This window comes from Sinohyriopsis cumingii, chromosome 7, assembly GCF_028554795.1.
Source record: "Sinohyriopsis cumingii isolate HCF-2022 chromosome 7, ASM2855479v2, whole genome shotgun sequence".
NCBI lineage: Eukaryota > Metazoa > Mollusca > Bivalvia > Unionida > Unionidae > Sinohyriopsis > Sinohyriopsis cumingii.
The window spans coordinates 45,903,673-45,928,609 of NC_142967.1; the positions used below are offsets into that span (position 1 = coordinate 45,903,673).

Below are 24,937 nucleotides of genomic sequence, written 5' to 3' on the forward strand. Positions count from 1 at the left end.
TTTCACTCTGTTTTCCATTGAATATTTTGTTATTTCTTATTTAATATTTTATGCTTCATTGAATATTGAATGTGACATTTTGCAAACAAGAACGTACTCGTTTTCTTCAGGTCGCAATCAGACAGAATATGGGGCACAGTGATTAGAGGCCTCCAGACAATAAGAATGATACCACCTCACCGTCTACCGATACAGATACTCTTCCATGTAGCTCACACTCTGGAGGAAAGGGTATGATGACATTTTTTTTTTTTTTAGTACAAAAGTGAAAAGAAAATGAACCTTCATCCATTCATCCTTCTGTCAGTCAGTCCATCACCACTTTGTTAGGCTTTTTGTTAAAAGAGATTTTCTTGCATTTTTGTCTGCATGGTCATACAGCTTAGTATGTTGATACCTTTTAGTAAATGAAACAGTAAACCACCAAAATGAGGTCAGAGTGACTTGTATGTACAAATGTCAAACAAGGAAGTTATTATATTCACATGTTTGAGTCATATAAACAAGCAGACATCGGTGTGTCCACACTCCTGCGCTCATGGAACTTGGATATTTCTTTATGTTATCCTAGATGCATACAAGCCAAGCATTGTGCTTTTGGCTTAATCATTGCAGTTTTTTTTTTCACTAAATTACGCCTTGTGCATAAATGTATTTGGATTATGCATTTTTGGTATATCCCCCTCCCAAAAAATGAATAGTTTGTTTTCATATTTTTATTAGCATCCCACTAATCTTTCAGACTGTATTCTAGAAAAGACGGCTTCTACGTAACTACGACATAAGAGTCCGCTGGTCTGTAGCCTTGCATGCACTTTGCTAACACTATTATGTTCTATTTATAGCAGCTGTCCTATTTTCAAGAAACATGCTGGTTTTACTTTTAAACTTTTGACTTAGCAGAGAACAGACTGGTTTTCTAATTTTTAATCTGCTTGCAGATTCTTTGTTCTAATTCATATCTAATACAGAACCAGTCTGTAGGTATTTGGTGCTAAAATTTGTCAGATTTATTCATGTAGATCCGTGTTTGAGCAAACAAATTTCAAATAATTTCACAGATGGATTAGAAAAAGACAAAACCAATTCAAAGATGAATACATGAATTACACAATACAATGTTCCATTTTAGGGCAGCTTCATGCCCACTGCAGGATGTGTGGAAAGGATTTTAATATTGGTCATGATGGTAAAAAAAAAAGAAACCTAGAATTAGCTCCTTTTACAAACTCCAATACTAAGTTAACTTGTAACTTTTTTTTTTAAAGCAGAATTAATAAATGCAGAGGCATTATTTACAGAATTCTTAATAGAACATGGACTATCCCTAGCAGCAGAAGACTACGTTATTCCTTTGTTTAAATGGGTGTTTCCCAATTCCAAAATTTCAGAAAATCGGCATTTGCAAGAACAAACATCATCTAATATTGTTAGGTGTTTAGCAGAAGATAATTTGTTTAGAATTGTAGAAGCCATGAAAATTGGGCCGTTCAGTATTGCGACAGATAGGAGCAGTGATTATGATGACAAAAAGTTGTAAGAGACTTGGACAACAAATTAGCAGTAGATTCCACTGGAGAAAACATTTTTTATTTGCTTTATAATGCTTTGAATAAAGTTTGCAGAACTGTATGAGGTTTTCAGCTGATAATGCATCAGTGATGACTGGAATTCATAAAGGAGTTGCATTCTGCATTTTGAAAAATGTCTCCATCAGTGTACATATCAGGTTGTCCCTGTCATGTGATGCACCTTGCTGCAGGAAAGGCTACTGATAAATTAGGAAAACCCCTGAAGTACCAAGCTGGCATTCTACCTGACAGTGTACTTAATGCGGACAGAGTTAATGTGCAAAGGCACATTATTTCCTAGCTGAAAGGTCCAATAACTGGAAAATATATATTTCCTCTTCTTTGTCAGGTTATGAAAGGAATATTGGTTCTTTACCATTCTAATGCTGACTGAGAGATTGTTCAGTATTGTTAACAAAAATAAAGATGAATAGAGATCCAGGCTCTGTAATCCAGCACTTGGTTCTCTGCTGGTGTGCAAAACATTCATAATCTCAGCTGGTACAAAGTGTTTTGAAATGCAGTATGAGAGACTGTTGCTCTTTAAAGCTCAAAGTGCTATATATGAAAATTTGAATCAGTAATTGATGTTAGAAGACTAGAAGGGGTAAAGAAATCATTTTGTACATGTGCTCATTGAGTTTTTTTATGTTATATGTGGATTACTCTTTTTTTGCTCAGGTTACTCTTTTTGTTCACGTGGGTTACACTTTTTCCTCACCGGGGTTGGCATGTATGTAAATGGCCTGGTAAAGAAACCTGCATTACACATGTATGAATAACCCCTTATACTGCCTGAAAATCCCACCTAAGACAGACTACCGCCCTATATTAGCCACTGGTTTTTGCATTCTTGCTAAAAGTAGATTTTTCTAATTGCAGAAAAATAAATTGGTTCTAAAGGTTTGGGATATCCGCAGAGAGTTGTTACAAATATAAAACAATAACCAACATTTATAATTGATGTCAAACTATATCATGAAAATTGAAGAATCAGTGACAAATAAAAGTCTGTGCTTTATATTTAATTCAGACTTAATTAAACAATTAACTGAATGTTATAATAATTTTTCTTAAACCGAAACACATAATGACACAATTTATAATTACAGTCAACTCCGATTAACTGCACAGCCTCGGGCCCGTCACGAGACTGTGCAGTTAAACGGAGTGTGCAGTTAACCGAAGTACGGTACAGTACAGCTTTAAATCAGCACGGCACGAATATAGGTGAAGAATAACGTATAAAGATGATTAGAATCCACTCTTTCAATGTTTACTTAAATGAAACAAGAGTCTACAATGAACAGCACCAACATCATATTGTTAAATCAAACACAACGAAATTTACGATTTCCAAAAGAAATTGGCAATTGATGTCTGCACACAAGTTTTACTAATAAGATGGTGAATTGCTGACTCTATTTTGTAAAACGGTTCAAACACTCACATTCTCTCTGTTCCATGAATCTGCGTAAATTCTGGAGTGACTGAATAGAGACTTTAGATGAAACCTGGTCATCTACTGCGTCGTCATCATCACTTCTTTCATCATTTTTTTGTTTTGTTTCTGTAAGAGCTGCAACGATGGTTGAGTCGTCGATTTCACCTTCTGCCTGAAGACCGTCATCTTTTGCAACATATTGTTCGAATTCTTCTACAATCATGCCGTGTGGGGTTTCGAATGGGGTTTCACTGATATAGGTTGGGTCATCAAGTGACTTGTCATCAGAAGGCACCGAAAAACTGGCCTGCCTATAGCAGTTTGCTACGGTTGACTGTGTTACATTGCTCCAGGCATTTCTAATCATATGAAGTGCATCTAAAACTGTCTGCTTCCTTGTCTGGTTGGATGCTTTTTCTTTGGGAGATGATCCATCAATGTCTGACAGCAGTTTTCGAACAACAAGCGATCTATAGAACTTCTTGAAATTCACTATAATTCCTTGATCCATTGGTTGAATCAGAGAAGTTGTGTTCGGAGGAAGGAAAACAATCTTAACATTTGACAGTTTGATGCCATCGCCGTGAGCTGCACAGTTGTCACACATCATAGTGATGCTTCTCTTTTGCAAACGCATTTGATTGTCAATGCGCTTCAACCATCTCTTCCAAATTTCTGTCGTCATCCAGGCGTTTTTGTTTGCTTCGTACTGTACTGGCAGCTTTTTCAAATTCTTAAAACATCGAGGGGATTTGCTTTTGCCAATCACCAAGGCATCCAATTTTTCGCTACCATCCATATTGCATGCAAGCAAAATTGTCAAATGATGTTTGGCAATCTTACATCCCGGTGCTTCTGCTCCTTTGAAAGACAAAGTCCCATCAGGTAACGCCCGCCAGTACAACCAAGTTTAATTGGCGTTGAAGATGTCTTTTGGTTGGTAGTCTTTAAGGATTTCGGGTAGAACATCAATTACCCATCGTTCAGTTCCAAAGTCGTCTGCATCCTGTTTTTCGCCATGTTGTCATTTAAATTGAATTCCGTTGCGCATTTTCCGTCTTTCCAGCCATCCATTTGTTGGTTTGAAATCATGCAGACCCGAGCCATTTGCCAATTGATTAGCTTTTTCAAGCAACAGTGGTCCACTTATAGGAATCTGTTGACTGCAAGCTTGAGCGAACCATTGTAACAGCGCTTCTTCAACTTCTTCGGACTTGCCACCTCATTTGCGCTTCTGAGAAGGATTGCTGTTATTTTGCCAGTCTTCAATGATCTTCTCCTTGTTCTTGAGGATTCGCAAAATCACACTGCGACTAACACCGAACTCAAGTGCAACAGAGGCCTGACTTCTGGTTGTTCTCAACCCATTTTATGACCTCAAACCTCTGAGCTAACGTCAGGGATTTACACTTGTGACTAGTCATTTTAGACTGTAAAATAAACGCTCATAAATTCAAGGTTGAACTTCCGATGATTACCCCCTGGTTCAAATCACGGTTTAGAGTAAGGTTTTCCATGCTGTAATATGATTGTTCCCACGCTATTGCTCCCTGGTGGGTGGGAATATACATGTATCTACCACCTATGGCGTCCTTTACATGTCAATCATTTACAAAGTCGCATTTACCGGCTTAATTGTCGGCTTATTTGTCGGCTTATTTGAAGCGCTACAGCAGTGGACTGGCAATAACTGATCCTGACTATACATTGTGCAGTTAACCGGAGTAAAATTGTAATGAATAATGTGCCACGGGCAGAACATTTATCATGCTATTATCCGGAGTGTGCATTTAAGCAAAGTGTAGTTATCCGAAGTTTGTTCCCATTGAAAAGCATTGGGAAAAAAACATGACTGGTGTGACTACATGCAGTTATCTGGAGTGTGCAGTTAAGTGGAGTCGACTGTATGTGATAGTAAGTTCACATGTCCAGGCAATGTCACTGCACAGAGCAATATATAGAGAGAGAGAGAGAGAGAGAGAGTCACACACACACAGGTGTAGGCAGATTACCCCTGAAGGCATGTTCAGCTCTCAAACTTGATTCATAAACATTCATGTACTATGCACCAGATAGCATTAGTATTAGTATTGTTGTTATTTTTTTGTATGTAGTAGTAGTATGCTATCAAGATACATGTATTTAGTGTAGCTATTTACCATAAATAAAATTTAATAATAAAATAAAGTTCCACACATGATTACTCTAATCTCTAATGTACATTACACCATCACTGATTCTACTTTCATTGTCACATGTGTTGAAGTTTTGTTGACTTCTTAACAGTTACTTTAATTTACATTCAGATGTTATCTATGATTGGGAAACACATGACAGGTTTTTTAAGGCCAGCTGGTGTAATTCGGCATGAAAACAGGTGTTCACACTTAAAATAATTGATGATTTAAGTAGTACAAAGTAACTGAGATCAAAAGACAGTTGGCTTTTATGAGAGATCTTCAATGACTAGGGACTGAAAAGAAGCTTCCTGCAGCTATCAATTCATGTAATATACCTTTATGTATACACTACCTTGCTCATAAAACAAAAGAAGTTTAATCTATGTGCTTGTAGTGGTCCCAGGGTGAAAACACAGCTTGCTTAAGAAACACAGCTACTGAATGTGGAAGGCTTGTTAAGAAACACAAGGCATAACATTGACATAGGCAATTTGCCATAGGGGGGTAATTAGAATGGCAATTGTGACCAGGTGGCTGCTGATTACTTAACATTTATATGGACATTTTGCCATAGGGGGTAATTAGAATGGCAATTGTGACCAGGTGGCTGCTGATTACATAACATTTATATAGACAATTTGCCATAGGGGGTAATTAGAATGGCAATTGTGACCAGGTGGCTGCTGATTACTTCACATTTATATAGGCAATTTGCCATAGGGGGTAATTAGAATGGCAATTGTGACCAGGTGGCTGCTGATTACATAACATTTTTATAGACAATTTGCGGGAAGTGGAAATTAGAATGGCAGCTGTGACCAGCTGACTGCTGAACTTGGTTGAACATTAGGACTGGTTTTGCCGTGTGTGTGTGTGTGTTTAATTATAAAGATCAGATTTGTCACACATTTGCTGCCATCATTATGAACCTTGAAAAGTCTTTTAATTTAAAGGGTTGCCCTGAAAACATCTGGAATTTTTTTAAAAAAATCCTTGAGAAGTTAATGAATTTGTTTTAAACTCCTTAAAGTTATTTATGCTTTGCTTCTTCAGTTGCATGTATTTGCAAGTTCCAGGTTGTCGGTATTTTCATTTTTTTCATTTGGAGACTATTTTGACTCATCATCATAGTCCTGTATTTTTGATGTAGCTCAAAGATTTACTGTTAAATATTGGGAAACATGCCATGTTAATAACCTACATTAAGTCCAAAATGTACCAAAATCAGATTTACTGCAACATAATTATTTAAGAAAGGGCTATCCACAAACTGATGACCCACAAACTAATGACTCGGAGAATAGATCATCAGAACATGTAAATGAGACTGGAACATGCTTTTTGATTAGAACATTTTGGATGCCTGTGCTCATCTTCCAATTTGCCTAAGATTCTGCATTAGAATGCTGCCTTACCTTGATTGCTCCCCTCAGGTGGAAAAAATCATGGATAAACAACTTGATAAATCTGGCAATGGAATAGCTGCATTTAAAACTCGTTTTCTCATCTGTGCAAAGCACCTTGATGGTAGGAATTTCATCCAAACCCTGATCTTTTGAAGATTTAGCTGTTTGTCTGGGGTGAGGGTATTAACTTCCTGAGGTATTATGATTGTGAAATGTATTTGAAGAACCAATTTTTGGAGTAAAATGTTTTTATTTTTTATAACACAAGTCCAGTCATAATAAGAGATATAGCCTTCCAGCCTCACTAGTTATATTCGATTTGGACAGCTTGCATTCTGCCCTACTAGTAACCGAAGTACAGATGGGATTTGGTGCCAATCCTTATATCAAGGGATCACTCTAACTGCCACCTGTATGGTCAAACAACAGTTAGTATTTTTAGCTTAAGTTATAGCCTGTGAGGGCTGGATTTTTTGAAAAATGGATCTCAATCATGAATAGGTAACTTGTACAATAATTTTTTTCTTCCTAATGGTGGTGGTTTACGATTTGAAGGAAAGGGAAACAAAATAATGTACAATCATGAAAGTCTGTATCGCGTAGACCAGTGGTTCCCAACCCCCTAGGTCATGAGGATGTTCTGGAGGGTTGCCAGGATTTTTTATTTAGGGTAGCAAAACTTATCAAAATGATGTGAAGGGGTTCATGAGGCTCTGAAAAATTATTTTTAGAGTCGTGGCCAAATACGGTTGAGAACAACTCACCTAGACAAAGTCTCACCTAGTAAGACATTGTATACTTGAGTTTGTGTATCTAAATTCTGTATCTAATTAGAGTCTATGTGTGTGTGTTCTTTCATATTTTTAAAATTTTTTTTAGGGTGAAGTGGTTGTAGGTTGGTGTTCCCTGAACAAGTAGACAGCATGTAATGATGGGTGGTCTTCTTTATTTTGCTACGTTGTTTAATTGTTTTTTACACAGGCAAAATCCATAGAGGCTTACAGTGAAGAGGGACATTTACAAGACACCCGCTTGCAAGCTGTCCTCGCAAGAGCTGCCTTCTACTGGCGGGAAACTATGTCCATTCTTGAGAAGCTTGAAAGGTTTGCATTTTACACATTTGTTTCAGGAGGTGCTTGAAAGGAAAAAAAAAATCCATCCCTGTTGAGAACAAAATGAAAAGACTGAACACTGAGCCAAAAATGGCTGTGGTGACAAATAGGAAAGCAATGAAATCTTAGCCAAGACTAGCATATCAATATCAACAGGTCATGTCTAGTGAGGGAAAAGACGGATTAATTCATGTGGTTGTTTGTATATAGTTGATTTATTTGGGTGATTTATTTAACAGATTTTTTTTCTGAAATGAGAAGTGTAATATAATATTTGCAGTAAATATAGACTGAATTAATGTGTGAACACTGACATGAACATCTTACTAGCTTCAGCACTAATATAATTGGAGAAGTTGATGTGTCAATGAACATTTTGAAATTCTTCAAGTATTATAAAGTAATTTTTTTAAAAAAATATTTGGAATGAAGTAACAACTTTGCAAAATATTATAATAATAAGGTCCACCAGGAGCAGTTTTGTATGAGTGTACAAAGCATTTTTGTACCCCCAGATCAGGGACACTGCCCCCGAGACCCTGTTGGGACAGGACCCAAAATCCCCCTGTAGATTTTGTCAGGGATTTAAAAATAAAAAAACAACTTTTTATGGAGGACCTAAATCATGCCTGCAAGAGGTCAAGGTCACTCATTAAGAAGAGAAAGGGTTTCTGCACAAATGTCAGTTCTTTACCATATACATTTAATAAATTTTGGGATACTCTACAGGTCTTAAGTTCAAATGTCAAGGTCACTGACTGAAAGAAGACTTTTTTTAAATGACAAGAGGAGCTTATGAGATAGTCTGTTTTCCTCTTCATCCATCATCTGTTAGCACAAGTTTGTTATTAATACTCCTCTCAAGTTACTTGGAGGAATGTCATGAGACTTATTAAACCTATGATTAAGTTGTCCATAAATGAAAATAGTTCCAAGGATATGCATTATGTCTGCCGTAGTGATGATCTTGAAAATCTTGTTATTGCTACTCCAGGATGGATGGTGATATCTGTATGGGTTTTTTGCTAAAGACTTCTTGTCAAGTCCAGTGTCATTCACTGGCTCTAAAAGAAAAGGATTTTTGTAGAATAATTTATAGTTCTAGAATAAATTCCTGGTCTAGCTTGGTTTATGTCTTGCAAGTAGTAAAGACAACTATAAATTCTGGCGTCTAAAATCAGAGGTAATTTTCATGGTATGTCATATAAAAATAATGGATTCTTCACATTCAGCTTGATTCAAGACCGCCAGGACATTGAGACCCATTGTCCAATAATTTCCCCGAGTCATCCATGCCATACTAGGGCCTTCATAGAGGACTTAAAAACATGGCAGGCATATAATGTGCAGTTCATGGTATTCTTGTTTGGTTTGATGATGTGTTCATTGCCTAGGTAGAATATCTTCCGAATTTTCTAAGAAATCTCAACGGGTATGTAGCTGATCCGTAAGGTTGTAAATGTTAATGTTCTTTCTTCAAAAAAAATTGTGTACAACCACTTAAAGTGGAGGATATATTACTATGACACAGTCCAATCATACATGTTTATTATGTTGTTCATTGTGTGCCTTTTGGGTTTCTGCACAATAATTTGAGTTTACGTCATCCATCATTATCCAACTTTGTGTATTGCATCCACTTGAGGCATGAAAGACACCTATTGACATGGGGTTCAATCTTTCAAATGTCAAGGTTACAGTGGTCATAATTAGGAAAATTGTACTTGCCCAGTAATTTGAGTTCTACGCTGGATACTTCACCAAAGTCGATATAGTGCATGCACTTTGTAAGAAAGACACCTATTCCTTTCATGAGGCAGATTGTATTGTGATGTTTTTACAGAGATGATTATATGCCCATGCCAAAAGAGAGCTTGTTTCCTGATAACTCAGTACCAGACACAGCTCAGCTACAGAGAATGATTGAACAAACAAAGTTTGCTCTGGCCATGGTTGCAATGCGAGAAGGGAAATATGAAGAGGCTGTAAAAGGATTTGACAGTGCTTCTTCCCCTTGGGCTTCGTACCACACTGCTAAGGTGAGTAATAACTAGGAAGGATCTAAAATGAATGAAGAAGGTTAATAACATTATTACATATGCAGTTTGCAGCAAGTGGTATGCTGTATTCAAAGAGGTTCATAAATTTCTTCCAGCATATTCCCAAATCACATTAATATTAGGAATTTAAGTGTCACTACCTCTCAAATCCAGCAATTCCAGAAAGACAAAAATTAATCTTTCATGTCTATATACCTGATAGACAAAGGGAAGAAACTCTTACCAATTAACTACCCTTGCTCAGCACAAGGTTGCACTAGTTTTAGGCCTTCACTCAGTATGAGTAATATCATTCTGCATTACCTCTGAATCCTTCAAGAATTTTTTATGATTTTGAATCATCCATCCATAATCATGAAATTTGTTGTCTTCAAGTGTCTGCAAAGGATGCGTAACAATTGTTGGGATTTTGTATGTGTATATTTTCATTGTTTTAAAATTTGTGTCCTTGGTTTTTTCTGACCTGTTAAGTTGCATGCAGTAGCATCACATACCTGCATGTTATAATTTAGAACTGCAAAACAAAGATGAATCTGACCTTTGGTAATATTATAGGTGCTGTTGAGTTTTCATGTTTCAGGTGGTTAATTCCCTGTTCTCAACAGATCGCCAGGTCATAACCAAACATGGCAAGATTTTTGGAACTCCTCCACAAAAGGTAAAAAGCACCATGAAACCCAAAAAAACGTAGATAGGAACATACAGCTACCTAAGGGTACCTGTTTAGAACAGAAAACCATAAACAGGATAATAACTGGAAAAACTAAACTAGCAAGCAGTTTTGGAAGGTTTATAGGACCCAAACCAGCAACCATTAACTGCTTTAACTGCCACACCACCGAAGATCTACACCATGTATTCAATATATGCCCAAAATATCAACCTGCTCGGAAAATATTTATCAAAAACCAAAAAGAGATTGGATCACCACACACATACCCAGAGTTACTTATGGACTTTAATAAAAATAAACAATCAGCATATAAAAATGTAAATCAATTCATAGACTTAATATAATTACTATCCCCACAAAACCAAAAGACCCAGTAACTAGCTAAAAAAATTTAGAAGCCACCACATAAAAACCCATAACATATCATTCAGTTTTATAAAAGTATTAATAAATTATTCACTTACGAAGCACCTATAAAAAACTAAGGAAACCGCAAAATCGGATGTCCTAGATGTCCTTAACGAACCGAGTAATCGGCTAGGATTCCGATCCTAGATGTCCTTAATGAACCGTGTAATCGGCTAGGACTTCGGTCTCTTGCTAAATAAAGTATAAATAACATTCAGTCTCTAAAAACATTAATTAATAAATAACTTAAAGAGGTAATATCTAAAAACTTATAAATAACATAACGTAGGAAACACACCCTAAACACCTCGACTAGTAATACCATAATAACCTTGAAAATCTCTCTTCATGCATGATTTCTACTAAGAACCTCTATAAACAGCATAGAACATCCCCCTCCTTTTAGAACATTTTGAAGAAGAAAAAGAAAATCGAAAAAAATAAAAAAAAAATCAAAAAAAAATCGCAAGAAACACCAGGCAAATGCAACAAGAAACCAGCAATGTAAAGCAAGCAGGACCGTTCCCGAGCTCTCCTTCCCACTAATGACAGCCAACCATTCAACTGTAGGGACCTTTATGGACCCACAGATTGAGGCCAAACTATCAGGGTTCCTTGAATCCATAAAAGCCTGGGGGAGGTGGCACCATCCCCTTCCCCAGGAACAACTAGCAGACTGCAGTGCAGTCAGAAAAAAGTGGCACATGCACAATTGTGCGCACGCCACTATAATTAAACTCAACAACAACAACAAGGTCATAACCTCAAACTACTTGAAGGATTGTCACAAAATTTGTACACATTCATCGTTGTTTTCACTGCTCCTAAATGGATAGCTATATGAAAATAATAGTCCAAGTTAATTTGTTATGCACCTGGAAGCAGCCATTTTAATCTGCTTTAGATAGTGCATAGTTTCCATAATAACCACACGTAAAGAAATTTTAATAACAATACATGAAAGTAGCATAGATATTTAGCAACATTCTCTCTACTGTGCATGTTGCCATTGCACACAGCTTCACCTTACACCTGTTCCTCTCTGAGAAAGAAGTACATAGCATCTGTAGAGTGGATCCTGAATGGAAAGTCATATTGATATAATGACTTCATGAAAAGAATTAGATCTGGTTGGTACTACATGAAAAAGCTGCTGCTTTGAAATCCAAAATGGCTAATGCAGCAGCCATCTTTAAAATCTTGTTATCACTGCTTGTCCTGAATATGTGGTCATATCAACACCGGGCTTTGCCTTGAAGAATTCTTATGACATCTTGTCAGTCCCAAATTAAAATGGTGCCAATCTGACCTCCAATATGGTCCACAGCATTTCGCTTGAAAATCTTGTCATTGCTATGCCTTAAGATTAAGACCTGTTTACATGATGTCTTCACTAGAAGACTAATTTTAATATCTAGCTGGTTCTTAATGAAAAAGTGCTGATCCGACCTAAAATATGGCTGCTGTAATGATCATATCGAAATAATGTCATTAATTCTACTGTTTGGATGGTCATATCAACATAGGGTTTTCACCAGAAATGGTGTCTTGTTTGCTTTAAATGAAAATTGTGCTGATCTTCCATTCAATATGGCTGCAGCAGTGGTTAATTTAAAAATCTTGTCGCTCAGGCATATCAGAAATGGTTTCAGTTATGATCAGATTAAAAGGAAATAAGACTTTATGTTGAATTCATCAAAATTCTATTTAGGTGGTGGAGAGTTAGTCTTTTTGAGGGACTTTTCATTTTTTTGTCTTTTCAGAAGCAATAGTAACAAAATGTAATAAATATCAGAGGCGCAAAGTTAGTGAAGATAATCGTGACAGGGCTGGAATTAGACTTCAGATACCTTGGAAAACAAAAACAAAAAATAAAAAATTAGGGAAACCTAGATAAATTTTTAAAAAATTAATACCCGACAAAAATGCGTTTTTCTAAAGGCTAGCCACCAGTCAAGAATTTGTGCGAATTATGTAGATAAAGACATTCAGTCATTTTATTTTATTATTCATTAGACAGACCAATTGGTATACTGTTGTTGGATCTTCAACAGCATTAGCATTTCATTCGCTTCAATCTTTGCAGTTTGAAGCCTGTTTGCTTTATCCACAGAACATACCTTATCAGATTTTTAATAAATCTTATGCTCACAATGGAGACAATCTTGTATCTGCTTTGTGTCTTGAACCTGAACAAAAATTTTCAAACCTTGTAAAAAAAACCTATTAAAAAGAAATTACCTCAAATTTTGAAACTTAAATTTGCTTCTAACCCTGTGACACGAGTCTTGCCTTGCCTGTACAAAAAGTACTTCTTGAATGTCATGTACAATTTGTAATGTTTGGTTGCAGGAAAACATGCTTATCTTCATTACTGTTGCATCATCAGTTGTCAAGACAAGGACAGTGTGTTGTATTCATTAGTACTGCATGTAATAGACACCTTTCCAATGAGTATTGATAAGTTCATGTCTGCCATTGCACCTCACCAGTGTATTTATTAAACACTTTTAGGAACTAGAAAATCAAACCATCTTAATTGCATAATGTCACTGAGCACATGAATTTTGTAGTTGATATAGGAATCGAGCTCTTGCATGATCAGATCATAAAAAGGTTACAGGTTTTCATTTGAGCCCCGAGTGGCTGGGTGGTCTCAAGTACTCACCATTACTGATCACTGCTATCTGACCTCTGTCTGCATGGGTTCAAGTCTCAGGCTTGGCCAATGTGGTTTTGAGGGAAAGCTTGCCAGTAGCATCTCATGGGTTGGTGGTTCTTTCCAGGGTTTTCCCTGGTTCTTCCTCCACCATTTATGCTAGCTGCCATGTATAGCCTGTCTTGTGCTATAAATGGTGTTAAACCCGTTAACAGCAACAAGTACAGCTTTCATGCACTTGCTCTTTGTTAAAAAAGGCTGTGGGTTCGGGGGGATTCAATAAATTTTACTGGAATTTGTGCATATGCACATCCTTGGGTAAATATTCCTATGTGTTTGTCCCCTTATAATACAAATTAAGATAACTAGGTTAATAATTATGTTGTTGTTGTTGTGAGGATTAACGCCATTTTTCAGCACACAATAGCTATACATGGAGGCCAGTATTAATGGTGGAGGAAGAACCATAGCTGCCAACCCTCACGAATTTGGTGTGAATTTCATGACTTTTCAGTGATTCACGGATTCATGCCGCAAGCCAAAAATTCACGAATTCTCCAATCCTCAATTATTTTAAATCTTTAATAAAATAACCGATTTCCCGTTAAGCGCTAGTCATGATATTCACAGTTGCCAAAATGGTCCAGTACTGCTGGTCGCGATATTAGTAGATCTACAGCCGATTAGTACAGTTGGCCCGGTAGCAAGCATTTTAGCCTATTTTAATCTGTTTGTATAAGAGTAGTTTTACAAATGCTTTCGAGAGAAACTGGGGCCTAACCGGAATTTTGCTCTGCGCATGCGTCACCAACACTGATTTGAGTTACGGTTCAGCATCGCATGTACGATTTTGAAAACGTCTTCACCACTAAGAAAAAAGAACTCTATTACTCAAAAAGTGAAGTTTAATTTGGAATATAACAAAAATTGGCCGTGCATTCTGACATTAAACATTGATATTCATCATGCTTTTTGCACTCAGTGCGCCATCGCAGAGATGATGTGAGGAAGCACGTCGGTTGCAAAAAACACCTAGAAGTTGGGAAAATTAAGAATTCGCAGATTTCAGCTCCGGAATAATTTAAACGATTGGCGGAAGAAATGCAGGCTACTAACGCTTACATACAAATAAATAAAAAATATAACATTCTTTACCTTCTTACTTTCATGTACATTCAGATCTACACCCAGCTGGCAGCACAGTGCAGCTCTGGCAACAACAACGGAAATGCATCCCATGATGAGGGTAATTTTCAAATATTGGCATTACTGAACAAGGCAAGGAATGCACTTTACATCACACAGGAAAGGATTGGACAGGATAAGCAGCATGTAAGTAACAATTATCAACAAGAAAAACCTAAAACAAATACTTGTACATTCAAACATAATAAAACCCGGTTCTGACAAAATGGCTTTGTACACCATATTTGCTTGGTCCTAACCATATCATTATTTATTCTGGCTGTTCAGAGAGTGGCAAGTTGTGATATTAGCTACATTCTGTTCGGAGTTGGAGCTGGGTTTCAGATATTACCGAGTTACATAATCTCCTCACAAGTTCTCTTCCATTATAAATGGCTTGGGTGTGTCTCTATCAGTTGCTTGATATTTATGTCACTTTTATATCCTTCTGTTTGTAAATCCCTGTGTTTGCAGTCTGTCTTAATGTCTGTTTGCATATACTTTATACTTTAGATCTACCTAGGTAGCAAGAACAATCTATTGAACAAAAGTTCTCCAATGATTGAGACTACTCACAGATCTAAAATTGAATTGTCTCACCTGCTAATTGCAAGACACATATCATTTTTGTGGCAGGAACAGCAGTGCAGCATCATAGTTATTTTATGATGCTGTTTTACAGTCTGAAAGTCACATATCTTCTTTTTTGTTGCTGTAGCTGAGACTTTGCAAGAATATTACTAGTACATAAATTTCTATGCCAGATATGCTAGAAAATTGTCTTTAAAAAGATGTCAGCAGTCATAAGCTAGCCAATATGGTCATGTATATTTAATTTGATTGTTTGTTAGTTTTAATTTTTTCAAATTACATTACATGCTGTTGTAATGTAACAATGTATGCTGGACTTGACCTTGTCCAAAACTGAGTTCATTTCTGCTTGACCTGATTGATTTTTTAAAAACTGTTTTATTTTGTGTAAGCAACAAATAATAGCTTCATTATTCTCTATGTCTATGAACTTAATATCAGGATTTTTATTCAGGTAAACTAGAAGTAAATATTTCGATTTGGGTCTGGGTTTTTAGAGTTACCTGAGTGAATTTACAGGTTCTTATGCTGTAAGTAAACAAGGCTCATTAGAACATTCTAGGAGGTTACTTTTCATTAGGTAATGGTTGTTTTTAGAAAATGCTAATTGTGACCTGAGGTGAAGTAGAGAGAATGTGATTGTGAGGACTTGGTCATTCATGCTTTAACATCTAGCACTTTTAAGTTGTATTATATGTTGTGACCAGGAGTTTTGGGCTGGAGTCTTTTTTTTTTGGGTTCAAATTAATGAATTCAAGTGATTATTTTCTCTGGAAAAACAAAAGTGAGCTGATAACATACTTGGATAAAGACATTCGCTATATTTTATACTGAATTCAAACCTGGAATTATATTTCTGTGATTCAACAGAAGACTGTTGATATATCAACATTCCAATAGCTACCACCGACACGTCATCAACTTCAGTTTTTAGATATTTTCTGGACTTTTACTGAATTTTATTCAGGACTTTAAATTACTAGGACTTGTGTTGGTATTTCTTGGATTATTTTGGGATTTTATTCGCAATGCCATAAGTTGTGTTTTCACTTTTTTATTAAATAAACTTATTTGTTAAAGTTTTTCAAAGCTTGTTGTCTTTGACTCTTCTGTTATTTTAAGAGCATAGACTCGTAACAATATGTTCTGTGCATCATTTGCACTAATCATATTAGTATTCTTCATAAGGTTACACCTGTGTTCATTATAAACCTCTTTTTTTCATGTGACAGGAACTGTACAGTGTGGTCTCACGGGAGATGGATGATATTGAGAGTCGCATTATGAGGGCTGAGTCAGGAGATAGTAAGCTCATAAATTTTCATTTTCTTGATTTACTTTTATTTTTCATTGTACTCTTGTTGCTCTTTATCTCATCTTCAGAATTTTGTTTCTTTAATTAGAATTGATTGGTAATAAAAATAATCTCAACACCATCATACTTGAAACCTGAAATGTAAACATTTGAATCAACTGTTCATTTGCTAAGATTTGACAGATTCTTTATTTTGTTTTCCTCGTAGAGATTTATCCAGAATAAAATTAAGACTTGGAAATTGATTTCGTTCAATAATAAAAAATGTCCTTTAATCACTGAAGCCTTCTCCCCAGGGGCATAACTAAAGTATTTGGCAGCCAGGGTGGATCCTTCCTTTGGTATCCCCACAGATAATTTTAAAATGTAAACACACAGAAAAATACATTATGTTTGCAAGTAGATTTGTAAACATTACAGGGCTGTCATAACCACAAAAAAACTTTTACTTTGGCAAATTTTTCATTTGGTTTGAAAACTTTTACTGGTATTTCAAACGCTCTCGATTCAACCCCCCCCCCCCCTTCTGGCTATCTATTGTAAGCATAAAGACTTATGTCCGATGTATACTATCATATCTATTGCAAGGAATAAAGACATCTTCCCATCACATACAGTCATATATATTGTAACCCACAAAGACTTATTCATCCTGTTCACATCCATCTTGATCACATAGACTCATATCTGTTGGAAGCAATAAAGACATCTCTCCATCACATATAATCATATCTGTTATAATCAATAAACATGTCTCCATCACATAGTCATATCTATTGTAAGCAATGAAAACGTATGTCCAACACATAATCATATAAATTCTCATTGAGGTCTATGTAAATTCATGTATTTTCTTGGTTATAAATTTGTATAGTCTGGCAAATGATTATAAATTTGTAAATTGGGGAAGAGATCCTGTTATTTCTACAGAAGGATCATTATTCATTGGGTCTTTTATTTGTAAACTGGGGAAGGGATCCTATTATTTCAACACAAGGATAATTGTTCATGTGGTCTTTAAACTCGTATGTTGTAGCATTCACATAATCCACAAAAATTTGTACTCTTAAAAAAACTGAATTGTTAGTGATAAATATGATGTCACTAAATTAACCTGTTTTAATAATGGAGATTTGATAATTTTCTCAACTATGACAGCATATTGAAACTTAGGTGTCACTTTTATAAAGGGGTGATGATTTTTTTTATAAAAGTTGTGTGTTTTGTGTAAGTTAGATACCAGGGTCGCAAGTGAGTCTTGTTAACATTAGAATTTTGCTGGAGGGGTTTAATAGGATGTGAAAATGGATACAAGATTCTGTTATCAATTTGCAGCCCTTGTTGATAGTCTGGTCAGTCTGGCTACCTCCAACTACAGTACAGCCGAGTCAGATGTGGGTTCAGAGTTGGATAGACAGTCACCCTGTGATCAGGAACCTGCAACTCTTGCTGCATTGCAATGTAGTCGGGACATGTCAGGGCTTAATGCTGTAGAGGTTAGTTATACCAGTACTTTTCAAAGAAAATACTTGGATTATGTTACCATGCCTGAATAAACATTGAGTAATACCATGCAGTACCTCCTTCAGCATTTCAAGATAGGAACTTCAGGTCTTGCTGCAGACATTTGGTTTTAAAAGTTTGAATCAGCCACTAGAGGTGAGGATATGGGGGTGGGGTTTTACATTAAGAAAATACTCCTGACTTAAGGGACTTTACATGTCTAAGAATGGATGTATATTTCATACAATCTTGAGAAATCCTTGAATTTGAAGGGTTGCCTTGAAAATTACTTAAATTTAAAAACAAATGTATTAATCATTTAAAACTCTGAATTTGTTGAAAAATTGGAATTGTGCCAAAAACTTTTTGAATTTGTCTTGGGTGGTGCTCTACAGTTTCATATTTTGCGAAGAGTTAGAATTTTAAGGAAAAAGAATATCCCCAGGTGTCCTCACTGGTTATACTTGCTATTTGAAAAAGACCTTTTATATCTAAGTTATTGTTCAAAGAACCTTTAATTCCTTTTATTTTGTTGTATTTTTGATGGGTGTAATGTGGGTTATAGAGTATACGGCCTGGCCTTACTCCAGATGTGCACCTTTCAAAAACTGCTTGCTGTGCTTGGTCATTTTCACTTCCTGGACTTCAGAGGTAAATTGTAAAAAAAAAGAGCTATTTTTTTTTATATTTTGATATATAGTAATTTATTCATTACACTTAAGAAGCTGGTATTGTCTATTTGGGCAAAATTCATTTTCCCTATTTTAATAGGTGCTAAAGATGGTGTACTTTAAACTAATGCAGGCTGTTTTTTCTTTTAGCACAAGGTAACAGTCATTTTAGTTAGCAGTATGCTTAGATCATGTACCATTTCCGTAAGTACAATATTCAAAGAAATGTCAGCCATTACATCAAAGTAGCATAAAGGTATGCCAACATTCTCTCCACTGTGCATGTTTCAAATGCAAACAGCTTCACCTTACATACGTCAGTCACTCAAAAGACCATAATAGCTGGTGAGTTCCCCCATCCCATTGGCAATACAAAATATTAAAGTGCTTAGAATTATTGGAATAAGGAAACCAGACTAACTTTACAGCAGTACCTGAGATGCTTTAAACTGCACATATTTTTTTCATACAAAGCGTCTGCATGATGAAACTGTTGATTATAGTATTTTTTTAAAATGGTGTCCAGCGAGTGATGCATGTTGAAGATGAGAGGGAAAGTAAGCCTCTTAAAGAGTGTTAATAATCAGCACAGAAGAATAAAAAGGAATATTCAGATTCTTGCAAATGAAAACAGGAGGGACACAATTACATTTATTGGACATCGTGTGCCAATTTGAGTATGTCTCGTGGTTGAAGATATGATTGCTGTGTCATGTCAAAAACTTTTATTTTACCTAGTTGAGTGTAACAGTACTCAGTGAGAATTTTTTTTAAAAACTCCATTTAATTTTATGACAATGGAGAGAAATTACTGTAATGATGTGGCAAGGGATCTAAATAATCAAATTATCTTCCATTGGTTACCAGACTGGACAGACCTTGGGTCCTCAGTATCACCTCCTTCTGGCAACATATCAGAATAGTTTGGTTGGTGTAGTGGATCACCCCTGTCCAGCATCAACAAGGGATAGCCATTTTCCTTACTCCAGGCTAAAGAAGGAGAAAGCTAATCCTGTCTCGCCTTGTCAGCTGAGACAAGATGATGAACTTTCCCATACTATTGGATATAAATGAGTTCAGGTTGGACCAGTTTTGTTGGTTAGTTACTCTCCTCTAGTATCTCCATCTCTGTCCCTTCCTAATGGTTTTGCAATGAAAGATCAAGAAATATAGACATTCAATAAGGTGGTAAATGAAGCTACCCCAGATCTGAAGCCACCTCTTTTGATCTCCCTAGTTCTAGACCAAAGGGTGGTGGACATCTTATGTCTAAAGTGGGATGAATGGTACACATTCACCACAAGTTCTTTACAACATCATGACTTTTGTTTCATGGCAAATCCAGATTGAGACACTGCACACCATTCATGGTTCAGTGATCTCTGAATGATATCAACCTGTTGGTAGATACCCCAGGGGAGTTACTGTTGAGGAGGGTACTACTTTCATATACAGATAGTTACCTCTTGTACAACAGTTAACAGATTCTCCACCTACCTTCATCCTGGCATATCAAATGATCTATCCACCAAGATCAGTTTGTAGACTGCATTACTAAGACTAAAAGACGATCAGTCCCTAATGTTTACAAACCAAGTGGAGAGTATTCTGTAATTGGAGAGTATTCTGTAATCTGTAATTGGAGAGTATTCTGTAGTTGGAGAGTATTCTGTAATTGGAGAGTATTCTGTAATCTGTAATTGGAGAGTATTCTGTAATTGGAGAGTATTCTATAATTGGTGCATTAGGCATCATGTTGATGTTATATGCACCTTTAAACTGTAGCTCTTTAATTTTTTTGTTTTTCCTTTTAGAAGAATAAGACTGTTCAATCTTCACCATTAAGGACTATAGAGCTTACCATTCCAATGCTCTAAGTTCTCTATGATCTCACCTTATGGTTGGATCCTTGTTTTTCAGAACTTTTCAAGCAGTTTGAACTTCAAAACAGTAGTCTTGGACTCTTTAATGTTTAGCTAGAACCTTTTTTGTGTTCTTCAGTCATTACTTAACCTTTTTAACCATTAAATGATTCTACCTTAGAGTACTTGAAAAAATGTTTTTAACCCTTGAATGTGTTAACCTTGAGAAAAAAAATCTTACCTTAAAGTTTGCCTTCTTTCCTTCCTTCTCTCTCTCTTTCTCATTGTGGAGGAGTGAAATTCATGGTTTATCTGTGGAAAATGGCTCCTAATGATTCAGTGGAAGCTAAAATTAAATCTCATTTTTTTGTCCTCCCAACTATCTATCCAAGAATCAGCTACCTTTGGTAACATATGAACCATTTGTAACCCCAATTTTCAAGCACATCTGTGGAAGAAATAATCAAGATAGAATCTGCATAGTGAGAGAGCATTATGTTTGGCTAAATCAAAAGTGAAAAATTAAAGAGTAAAAAAATACCTTTTTCCCTTGCAGAGGTACCATGATATTTCAGCAGCCACCTTCTTAATATGGATTATTGGATCGAAAGAGCTTATCCATTATGAATGAGAGGACTCTTTCCTTTATGAAAATAAAAGCCCATGAAGTTAGGGCTCTTGCTGCATCTTAAACCTTGCTTAGTCATTTTTTTTGTGGATAATATCATGAAAATCACATTCAGGCACTTTCATTCCACACCTTTCATTCTACCTTCATTCAGTGTCACACCAGAATGAAGACATATATACTTCAGTCGTGATTGTGTCAGCTCATCAAGTTGTCAAGCCAGCCACTTGCCAAGAATTAGCTACCTTCAGTGGCCCTGAGTGATATAAATCCCTAATCTCAGTCTAATCTGTGCTAGGGATGATGATCAAGAAAAAAAAACTTCTTAGAGTCTTATGTATCTTGATAAATTAAAGGGAAAGAAATTGTAGGAGATGTCTCTTTCCCCCTGTCAGAGCTACCTTCGATATTTTGGTAGCAGCTGTTTCTAGATGGTTTAATCTATCAAGAAAGATTATTACTCTCTCATTCAGAAAGATTTTTTCTTAGTAAGAATCAAAGCGTTGAGGTTATTGCTGCATCTTGGGCCTTAATATTTTCTTTCTAGTTGAGATCTTCAGAGTCACCTTTTGGCAGTCTCACTACATCTTTATTTTAAAGGTGTCTGCACATTAGACTCAATTGTGTCAGCCGAGCAAGTTGTCATACAGCCTGCAATAGAGCTTTCTATTGTGTTCAGCCTCCTTCTCAGCTGGACAAGTCAACAACAGAAATTTATATCATGTTATATTACTGTTATTAAAACTGATTGGGGGGGGTGACTGATTTGTTTGTGTACATAATACTTGTCTGCGATTATTATCAAATTTCCTTCTTCCTCCCCAATTTTATGTCTTTTTATTCTTGATCCAAATCAAGGGACATTATTCCAAATGAAGGAGGGAATATTCACCTGGGAATGGCAACTAGTACCAGGAAAAGAGGTAGCAAAGTATTAATATTTTTAGATGGGTGTAAAAACCTCGCCCCCCCATTTTTTTACATGATAGTTGTTGATAGTAAATTACATATCTTCTCCAAACTCTCAAACTTTGTGGATAGCCTGTGCCTTAAGTAAGAAAGAAGTCTATCAGTTGTTATGTGACGGCAGATCTAGGTCTCTATTGTTTGCAGTTGGACATTACTGATAGGTGAGTCATAAATTTTCACTGTTACAACTGTCATCATCCAAACTGGTACTGTGACTGCTCTTTTGCATCTGGGAGAAGTTTGTAAATACAGAATTCTGATTTGGAGCTCTTTGGGAGAAATGGAATTTTTAGTTTTTTGGCCTGGAAAAGGCATTGAAAAAGTCAGGAATTGTTTGTTTTTAAAATTTGTGGCAGGAAGCCTGCAAAAAGTTGACTATCCTTCCATCCACAATATCAGGATCAAGACCACAGGCCATTAAAATGATTTTTTATTGCAACTCTTTTGTGAACAAGTAAACTCAGTCATTCAAGAAAATAGCTTTTATACCAGGCTATGTATGCTGGAGTTTCTCTGGTGTTTATGAAATGGGGTAAAGAATAAAATGATGGAAGAAACAGACTTCTTATGACTTCCTGCAAATTCTTTTAGCCCAGCAAAATGTCAGACCCTTTGAGGGCTACTTGTTTAAATTTTGTTTGAAAATCAACTGCCTTTCAAGACTTTATGCTAATTTACTTGCAGAACCACTCAGTACGTCTGAAGCCAAGCCCAGTACGATTCGACATAGAGTTGAAGTCCCTTGAACGGAGGATGATCAAGTTTGAAGAGGTGTTTACCAAGTCCAATGAGAGATTTCTTGACATCTTGGATGACCTGAAAACTGCTCTGAAAGAATGCACTGGGGTTAACAAGTCAATCTGGGTAGGTGGTTAACAAGTCAATCTGGGTGGGGGTTAACAAGTCAGTCTGGGTAGGGGTTAACAAGTCAATCTGGGGGTTAACAAGTCAATCTGGGTAGGAGTTAACAAGTCAAGCTGGGTAGGTGTTAACAAGTCAGTCTGGGTAGGGGTTAACAAGTCAATCTGGGTAGGTGGTCAAAATCCAGATGTAGAAGTATTGTAAATAAAGATTATCATTACATTTTTTAAATTTTTTTTAAAAACTGAACATAATAACAGCATGATAATTTTTAGATTAACTGGTCATGAAAATTTATACAGAATATACATATACTGTGTTTCTTGTATATTACAATTCAGTTATTATGTTTATACAACAAGTCTTAAGGCGAAACAAATTGATGCAAGTGAATTTGGAGAAGACTGTTTAGTTGACTTGTACATATGCAAGTGAATTTGGAGAAGACTGTTTAGTTGACTTGTACATATGCAAGCGAATTTTGACAAGACTGTTTAGTTGACTTGTACATATGCAAGTGAATTTTGACAAGACTGTTTAGTTGACTTGTTCATATGCAAGTTAATTTTGACATGACTGTTTAGTTGAAATGTACATTTGCAAGTGAAATTTGACATGAGTGTATTGAGTTGACTTGTACATATACAAGTTAATTTTGACATGACTTTAGTTTAAAAGTACATTTGCAAGTAAATTTTGACATGAGTGTATTTAGTTGACTTGTACTTATGCAAGTGTTTGGGGTCTCAGTGACACGACTGTATTTAGTTAACTTGTACATATGCAAGTGAATTTTGACAAGAATGTATTTAGTGGACTTTTCATATGCAAGTAAATTTTGACACGACTGTATTTAGTTGTACATATGCAAGTGAATTTTGACAAGAATGTATTTAGTGGACTTTTCATATGCAAGTAAATTTTGACAAGACTGTATTTAGTTAATTTGTACATATGCAAGTGAGCATAACAAACATATATGACTGGAAGTTTTATCCTTTAACCCATTTTGTGGATATATTTGAAGAAGACTAGCTGCTCTAGAGTTCCTCAGATGTTTTTGACTGTATTTTATGATGCAAAATGTCAACATGATCAAACGGCTGTTTTTATTAAATGGCATCCAACAAGTGACATATCACTATGAAAGGGACAGTAAAGGTGTTAATAGTGCAGAAGAATAAAAGGGATTATTCAGATTCTTTGGGAAAGAAAGCAGGAAGGGCAACACTTACGTTGATTTGAGTCAGTCATATGGCATCAAAGGTGATTGCTGTTGCCACATGAAATTTAATGTATCCTGTTGGATTATGTCAAGTTGAGAGATATCAAGAAGCCATTTGAGCTTCATATGGTTTGGAACTGCAGTTTGTTAAACTGTTCTGGAGGTAATTAAGGTTGCTGTAAAATTTACAAACTTTTAAATTGCACATGATGCATGCTGTTGCTGTCTTTAATCATTTTTAGACTTTGCACATTTTCTGGCTTGAAAATAGCATTACGTGATATTTTGTTACACCTTACTGAAGAAAAAAAATTTACCTTACTGCAAATGTCTTGTTAGGGTTGGCAGGTCTAGGTATCTTTCGAACATGTTATCTCAAACATATGAAAATATAATCAGATTTGGTATGTAGGAATTTCCCAAGAATATCATAGATGGTGTCAGTTCTCTGCAGTTAAAAAGTATGAAAGGGCAGACAAAATGGCCTGATTGTAGATTCCTGGAAATTCTTCTTGGCAGTTGAGCTTCACTCCCGTTGAGGGACAGCTGTTGAGATGATACTAATAGAACCCACAAAGCAAGTTCATTTTTTTTACATTTAACAATTCTTCCAA

At 36.0% G+C, this 24,937-nt stretch overlaps 1 protein-coding gene across 3 annotated transcripts in view; it reads left to right on the forward strand.

The window, feature by feature from the left end:
- Window positions 1-24,937, forward strand: part of LOC149795137 (E3 SUMO-protein ligase RanBP2-like) — a 135,563-nt gene that overhangs the window by 53,044 nt on the left and 57,582 nt on the right. For all 3 annotated transcript variants that reach the window (XM_089964845.1, XM_089964846.1, XM_089964847.1), the window contains exons 16-22: window positions 111-231; window positions 7,583-7,704; window positions 9,557-9,752; window positions 14,693-14,845; window positions 16,522-16,594; window positions 17,940-18,100; window positions 22,922-23,101. In XM_089964845.1, coding sequence (XP_089820971.1) covers window positions 111-231; window positions 7,583-7,704; window positions 9,557-9,752; window positions 14,693-14,845; window positions 16,522-16,594; window positions 17,940-18,100; window positions 22,922-23,101 — 1,006 coding nt within the window. The remainder of the gene's footprint in view (window positions 1-110; window positions 232-7,582; window positions 7,705-9,556; window positions 9,753-14,692; window positions 14,846-16,521; window positions 16,595-17,939; window positions 18,101-22,921; window positions 23,102-24,937) is intronic.